General features: G+C 35.9%; 1 protein-coding gene across 1 annotated transcript; it reads right to left on the bottom strand.

Annotated features, from left to right (window-relative positions):
• Positions 1-5,658: 5,658 nt before the first annotated feature.
• On the bottom strand, positions 5,659-8,136 carry LOC145799721 (putative LRR receptor-like serine/threonine-protein kinase At1g53440). The gene is made up of 5 exons (XM_082889353.1): positions 8,110-8,136; positions 7,141-7,351; positions 6,801-7,038; positions 6,474-6,624; positions 5,659-6,302 (listed from the first exon to the last, which is right to left on the bottom strand). Exons 1-5 carry the CDS (start codon positions 8,134-8,136, stop codon positions 5,943-5,945), a joined length of 987 nt encoding a protein of 328 aa, XP_082745479.1. The 3' UTR covers positions 5,659-5,942.
• Between the last annotated feature and the right edge of the window lie 4,559 nt (positions 8,137-12,695).

The raw sequence follows: 12,695 nt of genomic DNA, 5'->3' as shown, positions 1-12,695 counted from the left end.
TCCGGGCTCTTGTATCAAAAGATTTGTCAGATCCAGTGCGTTCCCATAAAGATCTCGATAAGGATGCAGCTCCATATTTAAAAAAAAAAAAAAAAGCAATCCAATTTTATGAGGAACTTGCAAAGCAGCAGGTCAGCCAAGGTTTTAGACCATAGTTCTTAAGATCAAAGTGAAGAGCTTGGTGAGAGTAACGTTTTGATCGGTGGAGATTAAAATTTGACAAAATCGAAAATTTGAATTTTTGCTTGTTTTCTCTTCTAGCTTGAGGTAGAGATTTTTCTTACATTTCTTTATGCACTTTTACTTGATTATATGAAGTTTAGAGTTGCATAAAAATTAATTAGAATTTTTGAAAATTTTGTGATTTATTTGCTTAAAAGGGAAATTTTGAGAAAAATAAAGAGTTGATGCCCAAATTGCGAAAGTGTAAACTTGGAATATGTTTGTAAGGTTATGAAAGAGTTATGTTTTAAATTTGAACAAAAACGGATTTCGATTCAATCGGTTTTGAAATTTTTACCATTTTGCGACCAAAAGAGCATTTTTAAAGAAAATAAAGGAATTACGTTTAATTTTTGGAGCTTTCGATCAAAATAAGATGTCATAATTGAATAATGCTTGGAGAATGAGTTTGGAAAGAAAATGATGTTTTCTTGGGCATTAACGGTATTATTTTGCTTAATGTATCTGTTGAAATAAAACCGACACGGTTAGAAATGGACCTTGAGAGGTTACTGGACCTGATTGTGATATGAAAACTAGTGTAGTTGTTCATATTTGATGAGATGTGGAATAGATTGTATTTATCAAAATTTTTGAAATTTAATTGTTTAAATATCTGTTTAAAAATATCTGTTTTTAGCTATTGGTGGAGGATAGCCATGATTATTGTAGAAATGCATGAGACTTAGATAAATTGAACTACATTTCTCATTTGTTGCATTGGACATTGCATTACATTCATTTCATTGGAAATGTATTTGTTTTTAAGAAATGTTTGGAAATGTAACTATTTGCGAAAAGATGAATACTTGGTGAATCTGGATAGAGGGTGTGGAACCGCGCGGTTAGGTGTCAAGCCTTCTAGTTTTCTGGTAAAAATGACAATGGTAGTGCATTAGGGCCTACTTGCAGACACTCACCTAGAGATTCACAGGGCTCGTATTCATGTAACAGATATGGTTTAAAATGGAAATGGTTTTGTATTTCTTGTTGCATCTCAGAATTGCATACTTTATAAAAAGAGAGATAAACTGTTTTATCATGAGCATGGCATAAGCATACTCCTCTTTAGTCTTGTCATTGTTCATATGTTGTGTAGTATATCTTTACTGGGTTGTGACTCACTCTCTAAAAGAAATCATTTCAGGTACAAGTGCTATGCCTCCGCCAAGGCATTGACTTGGGAGAACTCGGAGCTGAGGCTTCATTTTTGTTTTATTGTTATTTGTTAAATGTAAGCCCATGGCTGTATTTGTGTTGAGTTGAAACTCCATTTTTGTGTAATCAAGAATGTTCTTGGATAAATTTGTAAGCCTGTAGGGCGCTTATTATCTGCTTAGCTTCCATTTTATACTTGTTGTAAAATGCATGTTTGGGATTGAGACTGGGCCATTGAGATGTGAACAACATGTATTTGGCATTTGAGATTTAATGGAAATGGGTGTATGAATTAGTTAGCTATATATATGTGTTTGTCTATCAGGTGGGTTTTGTTGCATAAATAAATATATCATGCCCAATTTTCGGGGCGTTACAGTTCCTTTTCTCAATGTATAAAGGGTTTTTAACGTATTGTTATTTTCTGCTTTCATCTATTTTTAATGTTTTTTTTATTTTTATTTTTCTTATATTAAAAAATCCTACGACTTTTTATTTTTATATTATATTTCATGTGAGAGCGGGAGAGATATATAATAATAAATAGAATTTGTCAATTGTTTGAATTTTGTAAGCTAGACGATTGTCCAGATGATCGATGACAACTACGGTTATTACCTTTGTCAACTGTAACGGTCACCTTTATTTGTAGATGACCAATCAAATGACCGGCATGCGTAAATTTAGACGAGCCAATAAAAGGGCGCTCAGTTAAAAATTTTAATTTTTAAATTTTTTGAGACTAAAATTCCACACTCTAAACTATCTTGTCCATAAGGATAAACTCTCTCAAAATGACCAAACTAACCCTATATATATACATATATGGTACTCACGGTCAAATGACCAAACCAACACTTCTCTCTTCTCTTTTCTCTCTTCTTTACCTTTGAGTTCACCTTCGTCATCTCATCATTGTTCCACCACTTCCCCTCACCCTCCGCCTCTCTACCATCGCCTCCGTTTTCCACCTTCCACGACATCTGCTTCGTCATCGACGACAATCGCCATCGCAAATCCATATCCACCACCAGCTTCGATCGAGGCATGAGAATATCGATCTGAGTTTCCAGCACTCGATCCGAATATTGATTTGTCACTTCACTGTCGCAGCACTCCAAGAGGCGGCAGAGGAGTTTGAATGACTTGAGATCTCGAAGAACTCGGGTTGCACGTCGTCGACGCCATTATAGTAACTCAAGCTGTCTCTGCTCCCTTTCTCTCTCGTCTAAAACCCTAGGTCTTTAGAGGTTTTTGCTTAGGTTGTTGAGCTTTCAAAATTTTGATGGTAAACTAATGTTGTTTCGTTGTCCTTTGCTTCAATTATTGCAATACTTACGACATTTGGAGTAGACTGAGGTTCCGAGTAAGTTGGCTGTGGGGAAGAACAAGAAGACTCTAAGATACAAGATTCCATATTATTGTTCCCTTGCAAGCGTTTGTTTACTGAATCATGCTCTTCGCACATAGAAATTGTATTTTCTTCATTGCCTCCCTCACAAGCCTTACATGGAAAATTTTCTCCACTGTTTTGATATGCATATTCAATCTTGTTGTTTTCATTTTTCTCTTGTACACAGAAGTTGTTTTGTTGTTGTTGTTGATTGAAACATATAAATGTTGTTGGAAGGAGAAACAGAGAAAAAAACTCAGATTATGATCTGTATATAATTTCAACAGATAAATGTTGTTGTACAGAGAGAGAGAGAGAGAGAGAGAACTGGGATTGTTTCAACAGATAAAACAATGAGTGGAATTGTTTCATCAAATCTTGTTTCAACAGATAAAAAAATGAAGTTTTTGTTTTTTTTTTGAACATATAAAAAATTAAGTTTGTGCTTGTTTGTTGAGTTGTTTTTTGAACAAAGGTTCAATAGATACGAAAAAAAATAAAAATTAAACAGATAATTTTTTGTAAAATAATTGAACAGATAAAAAATTTCAACAAATAAAAATAATGTCAACAGACAAAAATAATTTCAACAGATAGTCAACCAAAAGTCAAATAGATAAAAAAAAAAAAAATCAAGGGATAAAATTAGAAACAAAATATTTTGCAGGACTTCTCACTAAACTAGGAAGAGTGAGATATTAAAGTTCATTCAATCGTTTACATCATTTTCTTCTTCTCTCGTTTTCTTTTTCTTGTTTGTATTGCCATTATTTACTACAAGGAAGTCCTTAAACTTTCAAGGTATAAAATCTCAACACAATTGCTTGATCATTGTGTTGTTTGGTAAAATTTTAGTTAAGGCTCTATCCATCTAAGCCTAACAAAAATTTTATAAACAATTTTTGGTACGAAAATTTTTGGTCCGCCCAGTTGGACATCATCCTAACTTGGAGGGAAAAAAAAATACAAACAAAATATCAAGAAATTATGCCATCAAGTGGCATGTTTACATCTTGTGCACCTATGGATGCAAACCACCAATGGAGTGGCAATGTTCCAATGGATATGGATTATTATTGGAATGTTTCATTTTCCATGTATAATGATTGTTAATATTATAACAATGATTCTACCACCTATTGCCAACATAATGGCATGACAAATGAAATGGAAAGAATGATTCGACATGGTAAGGATGAAATTTATTGGTACAAAAGTGAAATTTTGGCCCTACAAAAAGCAATTAATTCTTATGATTGGCAAAAATTTCAAATAATTTCGTCACCACCATATTATTTGATGCAAAAATATATAAATTACTTTGATGGAGAAATTAACATTGGAGTAAAAAAAATTAGAGAATCTTAAAAAGTACAAATTTTATGAGTTGCTAAAAGACATTTCCAAGCAAAACTTTCTATCCACAAAAGTCATGCCCAATGAAAAATTAAGTTCTGAAAATGGTCTGTCTGGAGGGCAATTTTTGAAGCCATTAATTGAAAAAGATATCGAGCATTTTAATGTTAACAATCTAATTAGAGGGCATGGTTTCAAGCAAAATAATGGTGAAAATCCAATTGGATAGCATGATTTTAAGCCAAACATGGCTAAATTTGATGAACAACCATCACAAAACGATGATGAAAATCCAATTGAGTAGTATGATTTTAAACTAAACATGGCTAAAAATTATGAACGACCCATATTTGATGAATTTGAATTTTTTGACATTGTTAATTTTATCAAAAAATTTAATTTTCTAAAGTCAATTGACATTGTGATTTCTGTCATCCAACAACCACAATGGCTTTGTGGTTCATATCAAAAATTAATTTTGATGAAATGGTTTACAAAAATAAATTATGAATTTCATTTATATTTCTTATATAACAGTAATGGGGGCATACTTCAATGTGGTCAAAACAACAAAAAACTATATATATATGGCCAATCGATTATAATTTTCATAGTTTATATTATATATTTATGTTCATTCAACTCTTCAAGAATTTGAGTACTCTCATTCTTAAAGAGTTGGGGAAGCATTGTTTGCATCATAAATAAATTTTCCATCGATTATGACTAAGTTTAAATTTTCTATTACTTCTTCTTCTTCTTCTTATTGTTATTATTATGCAGATAATCTTGGAGATTAAAAAGAAGTTAAGGCAAGTTTTGAAAATTCGAAAGATGAAAGACACATGTCATTGTAAGAAAGAAGATGAAAAATTTAGGAATTTAAAAATAGTTATTTAGGTGGTAATTAATGGAAATTTTTTCCTTCATTTTTTCTATAAATTGGCTCTATTGTAAGAGACCAACAAATCAATACATGACTTGATTTACATTTCTTTTCTTTCATAGGAGTAGATATAATTTACATAGGAGTAGTTCAAACTTAAATAAGAGTAGTCTTAATATATTTTATTTGTAATTTAATTGTTCTTTCAATCATTTACATCATCATCATCTTCTTCTCTTTCTCTTTTTCTTGTTTGTATTGCCATTATTTTTATACCAAGGAAATCCTTAAACTTTCAAGGTATAAAATCTCAACACAATTGCTTGATCATTGTATTGTTTGGTGAAATTTTAGTTAATGCTCTATCAATCTAAGCCTAACAAAAATTTTACTAACACAATCATAAATGGGATAATCATAAAGAAAATAGTAGTATGGCTTGGAATCATCACTACAATTAACAAAGACAATTTTCAAATCAACCGTGATTTATACACCCAGTGGGGGTTGACCCCCAGTGAGGTGGCGACCCCCTATTCGCTGAAAACGCAAAAAGAAAAAAAAAAAAACTGTTTTTTTGGGCCAATCCCCCAGTGACACCTCACTGGGGGTCGACCCCCAGTGGGGGTAGGAAGCATTTTTGTTTTCAAATACATAACAGTAATAATAGTTACAGCATGTGAAGTTTATGTGATTTAGCTAGTCTTTCGCAGTCTTAACAAACAATAACTATCTTTTCAAGCATTAATCCACAAGAAAAGAACAGATGCATGAGCTAAACACCAAGGCAAAAGTTTGAGGAACAAGCAACACAAAAGGTCCTTATGTTTTAGCAACCATTTTTCTGCAATAACCAAATTAAAAGTGAAATGAAGATATCTCATTTCGCTAAACACTGCCATTCATCTGGTGATTTCTGCTGAACAATCAACAGACGGTATGGAATTTTTCAACCTCTTTGCTGACAGCTTGAGAAGAACTATTGGCATTTGATGTCCCTTCTTGCGAAGTGCTACCAAATTCTGCAGATTGAGAGAAACCAGCCATCTCTTCAGCCATTGCCGAATCATCCATTGAATAAGGGGCACTGGGTGAAGTACCAACTATCTTACTCTTTCCCTCAAGAGTTTTCACAACCTCAGACATGGGGGGCCTGAGTGATGGGGATAGGTTAGTGCACCACATTGCTAATTCCAATATTGTATTTGCTTGCTCTAAAGAGTAGTCTGACCCTAAGGACGGATCAACTAATTCTATAAGATTTCCTTTCTGTCGTAAAACATATGCCTGTCATACATTAAACCGAGTGATGTAGTTAGAAGGCATTATTTAAATAAAACACAATAAACAATTCTTTCTTCATAATACTAATTCATTAAACTTTTAGCAATACACACAAAAGATATAAATAAATGTAATTAGTAGAGTTACTAGAGTTTGTGTTTAGTTTTGGCTCACCAAATCTAAAAGGTAAACAATCTCATCATTTGGCCGATAACTGGTACTGTTCTTGCCACTGACAATTTCCAACGTGACAACTCCAAAACTATAAACATCTGCCTTATTTGTTAAGTGACCTCTCATGGCATATTCAGGAGCCATATATCCACTGCAAAAGACTTCTATGAGAATGATATGCATTCATCTTGAAAATAAATATAATTCCTAAAATAAGAAGTCATTTATTTTTTATTATGAGAATACTAATCTTCTATTACAAGAGATGATTTGTGATATGCAACATTGGGGGGGGGGGGGGTGTTAGAGAGAATGATTTGGCCTTACATGGTTCCTGCTATTTTAGAGACCACATGTGTCACTTCCTCTTCATAAAGCTTAGCGATTCCAAAATCAGATATCTTTGCATTAAAATCCTTGTCAAGAAGAATGTTTGTTGGCTTAATATCCCTGTGAACAATTTTCAATTTGGATTCTTCATGTAGAAAAGTCAGGCCTTTTGCGATTCCAAGACAAATTTGAACTCTGGTGGGCCAATTTAGTCTTGACCTCACCTCATTTGGACCTGTAGATAAGCCGATTTATAAAATTTATTTTATGTTATCAAAAAAAAAAAAAAGGCAAAGCATTTTTTAAGGAAGTTCAGAGAACAGCTTGTCCTATTTACCAAACAAAGCATGCGCAAGGGAGTTATTTTCCATGAACTCATAGACAAGAAGAAGTTGGTTGTCTTCTGCACAGCATCCCAGTAACTTTACAAGATTTGGATGTTGCAGAGCAGAAATAGTTCCTACTTCATTTACAAACTCATGGATCCCTTGCCCTGATTTAGATGAAAGTTGTTTAACTGCTATTGCAGTTCCATTCAGAAGTACACCCTGCAGTCATGCAACAATTTTTTGGATTAAAAGCAGCATGGATGTAAAACTGTATATGCTAGCCCAGGGTGTTAATATTTGTTAAAATTGATGTATTATTTATTGATTGATGTGTATTGATATCAATTACAATGATTCATGATTCCTATATATAGAAGAGGGTGAGTGTGTAGTAGGTAAGGAGTAGGTGAAGTGGAGGTGGTAGTGGTGTAGTGGGTTAGGTTTAGTGGAGTAGGTGAGGTGGTAGTGGTGTAGTGGGTTAGGTTTAGTGGAGTAGGTTTAAGTGGGTGAAGTAGGTGGAGAGTAGGTGGATTTTAACAGCCCCCCGCAAACTCAAGGGGGATAGGAACTAACCAACTTGAGTTTGGAGAGAGTAACAAAACAAGAAAATACATAAAAATAAAAGAGGATAGGAGACACTGTATGGTCGTGTCAGACCATTGGTGAAGACACTGGATGGTGGTGTCATAACGTTGTAGAGGACACTGTATGGTGATGTCATAACGGTGTAGAGGACACTGGATGGCGGTGTCAGACCGATGTAGAAGACAGTTTATGGGGTCATGTCGGACCGTTGTAGCAGACAATGTTGTGACAGTTGTTGTGACAGTTTACGGAGTCTTGCTGGACCCTTGTAGAAACTAACCGGAATCAATGTCGGGACAGTTTACAGAGTCTTGTCGGACCCTTGTAGAAACTAACCGGAATCAATGTACCACTCTATCTCAAGTCTGGATTGCTCTAGGGAAGAGATTTACCACTCTATCTCTTGATTTCACATACATAAACTAAAGAACAAACTACAAACAGTTTCAAAGAAAGGATTGTCAATGTAGGAGTATCTAACTTAAATCAAAGAAGTCTCAAATCAACTGAGTCTTATGTCTACAGCTGTTGATGATGAGGATCTAGCGCTCCTCATTTTCAATGGCTTACCAAGCGAGTATAACACTTTTAAAACTACGATTCGTACTAGAGTTGACACCATCTCTACGGAAAAATTGAGTACATTTTTGTGCTCTGAAGCTATCCATAGGGAGAACAAAACTAAGCTTGCTCTTAGTAAGGAACCTACAATTGCTTACACTCAACCAAAGGATCTGAGTCTGGTTCTTTGTCTTATTAGCACTATTCCACACATAGAGGTCAATCCTCCAATTATTATGGTGGAAGAGGAGGTAGTTACAATAGAGGTTCTAGAGGAAGGCAAGGAGGACGAGAAGGATATTATTCTTTGAATTTTGGTTGTCAAATTTGTGGTGGGATTAGTCATAATGTCTTTGATTGCTGGTTCAGAATGGATCCAAATTACCAGCTTAATTAACTTTATTCTTCTTATCTATCTCATTTCTCATCTTCTACCATTGTGCTACATTCCAGAGGTTTCTCTGCAACTGCAAATCAGCCTTCTCTCTCACTTGGTTCTTCAACACCTTGGCACATTGACTTTGCAGCTACCAATCATATTACTAATGATCTAGGCAATTTCCATCTCTACTAGCCTTATCAAGGCACAGATCGAGTAACTATAGGCAATGGTCAAAATGTGCCTATTTAGCACATTGGTAAGGGCATTCTACCAACACCTCAGTATTCTTTTCATCTTGGTAAGGGCATTCTACCAACACCTCAGTATTCTTTTCATCTTAAACATGCTTCATGTTCCTCATATATCTTCCAACCTATTGTTTGTTCATGGCCTTTATCAGTTTGCCTCTCATTCTCATTGCATTTCACCACAAGCCTATTTCACTACATCTCAGTCACAGGTGTTTATGCCTACTTGGCATCAAAGATTGGGTCCTCCATCTTCTTTAAAATTTCATCATATTGCTAAGCAGTTACCTATTGCTTTTAGAAATAAATGTACTGAGTTTTCAGGTACTCCGTGCAATGTCTCTAAGATTCATAGGCTTCTTTTTAAGGTTTCTAGTTCCATTGTTAATCAGCCTTTCTCTCTTGTGCATAATGATGTATGGGTCCTTTTCATGCTTCCAATTGTTGTTATAAGTACTATTTCTTGTTTATTGATGATTTCACTAGATTTACATGGATTTATCCCTTGCATGTTAAGAGTGAAGTTTTTCCTACCTTTGTTTCCTTCAAAGCTTATGCTGAGACACAATTTTCTCTCTCTCCAAGTTTTTAGAACTGATAATGGAACTGAGTATGCTAATCACAAAATGGATGATTATCTTGCTACACATGGCATTGTTCATCATCTCAGTTGTCCATTTACACCTGAGCAAAATGGCATAGCTGAGAGAAAGCACCAATACATTACTGAGATAGCAATTGCTTTGCTCTCTCAGTCCTCTGTGCCTCTTGATTACTAGTTTGAGGCTATGGTCACTGCAGTTTTTCTTATTAATAGAATGCCTAGCCTCTCTCTTGGTCAAAAGTCTCCCTTTCAACTCATGTTCAAATCTATCCCTGATTATACCTTTCTTAAGATCTTTGGCTGTCAATGCTTCGCCTGGCTTCGACCATATGGTTCTCATAAACTGTAGCCTGGATCCTCTCCTTGTGTTTTCTTAGGCTATCATCCTTTCACTAAGGGTTATAGGTTCTTAGACCTTATTTTTGGTAAGCCTTTTTTTTTTAATCTCTAGACGTGCATCGGTTAGTGAGTCTTGTTTTCCTTTTACTTTGTAGCCTTGTGCCTCCACTTAACTTCCTGTTATTACCACTTTCTTTTGGTCTACACCTGCTTGTCCATTACCAATTCCCAGTTCATCTCCTATTTTATCTCCTCCTACTCCTATGTCTTCACCTCATATAGCCTCCTCTCATTCTTTACCTCCAAGTCCTGTCCCTTTATTTGCTCCTCCAGCTCTAGCTATATCTATTCAATCTATCTATATTCATTTTCCCTACCTCCTCCTCCTTCAGTTCTTGTGTTATCTTCCTCTGCTCCTATTCCTGTAATATCTACCAATACTCATCTCATAGTTACAAGATCTAAAGTCACAGCTCCTGTTTGTCACAGTGCTCACACTTCCTCCATTGAGTCTTGTTATCACTGAGCCTAAGACTGCCACTCAAGATTTGTACTCCTCTATTTGGTTTGCTACTAGGACAGAGGAATTTCAGGCCCTAAAGAAGCAAGGCACTTGGGATTTGGTGTCTCTTCCAGCTGCTAAGACAGCCATTGGTTGTAAATTGGTATTCAGAATGAAAAAGAATTCTGATGACACTATAGCTAGGTACAAAACCAGACTTGTTTCCAAAGGCTACCTTCAACAAGGGGTGGATTATCAAGAAACTTTCAGCCCTGTTGCCAAGCAACCCACTATCAGGATTCTTTTGTGTTTAGCTCAAAAGGATGGAGAGAATTATTTGGCTTACCTTTGAATGAGATAGAGACAATGTATATATGACATATTCATGATACAATTTTAGGAAACAATATAAACAAAAAGAGAGATTCCTTCAATTAATATAAAAATATTCTAATTCCTATTCTAAACATAATATTATAGTTTCTATATTCAACACTCTCCCTCAAGCTAGCGTGAAGATATTTAATAAACGCAGCTTGTCAATGGAAGACTAGAGCAAAGTTGGTCCCACAGATTTTGTGAACGTATCTGCCAGCTGTAGAGAACAAGAGACAAATAATGGCCGCACAATGTCAGTTCGAATCTTTTCTTTAATGAAATGTATGTCAATCTCGATATGCTTGGTACACTCATGAAGCACAGAATTAGAGGATAACATAATGACAGATTTGTTATCACAAAACAAAGAGGAATGAACAATCTCCCCAAAACCTTACTCTGCCAAAATAGATCGAAGCCAAAGAATCTCACATGTGTCCCATGTGCCACAGCTCGATACTTAGCCTCTATAGAAGACCTAGGAACAACTGCTTGCTTCTTACTTTTCCACAAGATAAGATGACCACTATAGAAAGTACAGAAGCTAGAAGTGGAACGCCAATCAGTCCTAGATCCTGCATAGTCGGTATCTGTGAAACATGAGAGCCCATATTGGAGACCAACTATAAAGAACAATCCCAAGCTAGGAGAAGTCTTCAAATACCTCCAAATATGATGAACTATGTCAAGGTACTCTGTACGAGATGCATGCATGAACTGACTCACAACACTAACTGCAAATGTCAAGTCTGGTCTACTGTTGGTTAAATAAATAAGGCGTCCAACAAAACACTGATATATGCCTGGGTCATTTAGTAACTTACCAAACTCTGATGTGAGCTTAACATTAGGATACATAGGAGTAAAAGTAGGTTTATACCCTAAAATACTAGTATCCTTAAGCAAGTCAAGCGTGTACTTTCGCTGAGACAAGGAGATCCCCTCCCTTGAGTGAGCCACCTCGATTCCCAAAAAAGATTTGAGACATCCCAAATCCTTAATATCAAAAGTTTGGCCCAAGTCTTTCTTGACTTGACCAATGCCTGAGTCATCACCACTTGTGAGAATAATATCATCCACATAAACTAACAGGACTATGCACTGACTCGCAAAATTCCAGTGAATGAAACAAGTGTAATCTGAGTGGCACTGAACAAATCCCAAAGATATAAATAGAACTGAAGCAACCAAACCATGCTTGTGGAGACTACTTCAGACCAAACAAGGATTTTCGTAACCGGCACACTTTCCTCGAATACTCTTCCCAAGCCCGAAAATTAGGTGAAGGAGCCATGTAAATCATCTCAAGAAGATCCCATGAAGAAACACATCCTTGACATCAAGCTGGTGAAGAGGCCAAGAATGGAATACTGCAAGGGAGATAAGGAGACGCACACATGTAAGCTTGGCGACAGGAGCAAAAGTGGCACAAAAATCCTTACCAGGAATCTGGGTGAACCTTTTGGCCACTAGGCAGGCTTTGTAATGGTCAACTAAGCCATCATTAAGGTACTTTATGGCAAACACTTATTCGCAACCAATTGTGCTTTCCCCAGGAGGTAAAGGGACAAGATCTCAAGTGTGATTTTATTTTAAGGTCGCTAGCTCAGTCTGCTACCCATTTTGGATGCTGAAAGGCCTCAGACACAGACCAAGGAATGGATTCTGACTCAAGTTTGCCAAGGAAAGAATGGTAAGAAGTGGAAACCCTGTCATAAGAAAGATACTGAGAAATGGGATGATTAGTTTTACTCAAATTACTCAAATGATTTAGAGGATGTCGATCACGGGGTGGGTTACGAGGAGGAGGAGCTAAAGGAGAAGAGGTACTTGACCCAGAGATCGGAGAGGCGACAGGGGAGACTGAGTGTATAGGCGACAGAAGTATACTTGCAATGGGGGAGGAGATGAAGGTTGAGAAGGAGGGAGGGGTGCAACCTCATCCTCAATGTTGTTTAAAATGG

The sequence above is a fragment of the Camellia sinensis genome, chromosome 9, assembly GCF_055761805.1.
Source record: "Camellia sinensis isolate YWXY chromosome 9, ASM5576180v1, whole genome shotgun sequence".
Taxonomy (NCBI): Eukaryota; Viridiplantae; Streptophyta; class Magnoliopsida; order Ericales; family Theaceae; genus Camellia; species Camellia sinensis.
Note: the sequence above shows the minus strand (reverse complement) of the source record. Positions and strands in the feature narration are given on the sequence as shown.

Coding starts and splice junctions, on each gene's coding strand:
- LOC145799721 (XM_082889353.1), bottom strand. CDS start 8,136: ATGTATGTGAAATCAAGAGATAGAGTG. Junction 7,352..8,109: donor TGAAATCAAGAGATAGAGTG/GTAAATCTCTTC, acceptor GCATGACTGCAG/GGTGTACTTCTGAATGGAAC. Junction 6,625..6,800: donor TCTAAAATAGCAGGAACCAT/GTAAGGCCAAAT, acceptor AGTCTTTTGCAG/TGGATATATGGCTCCTGAAT.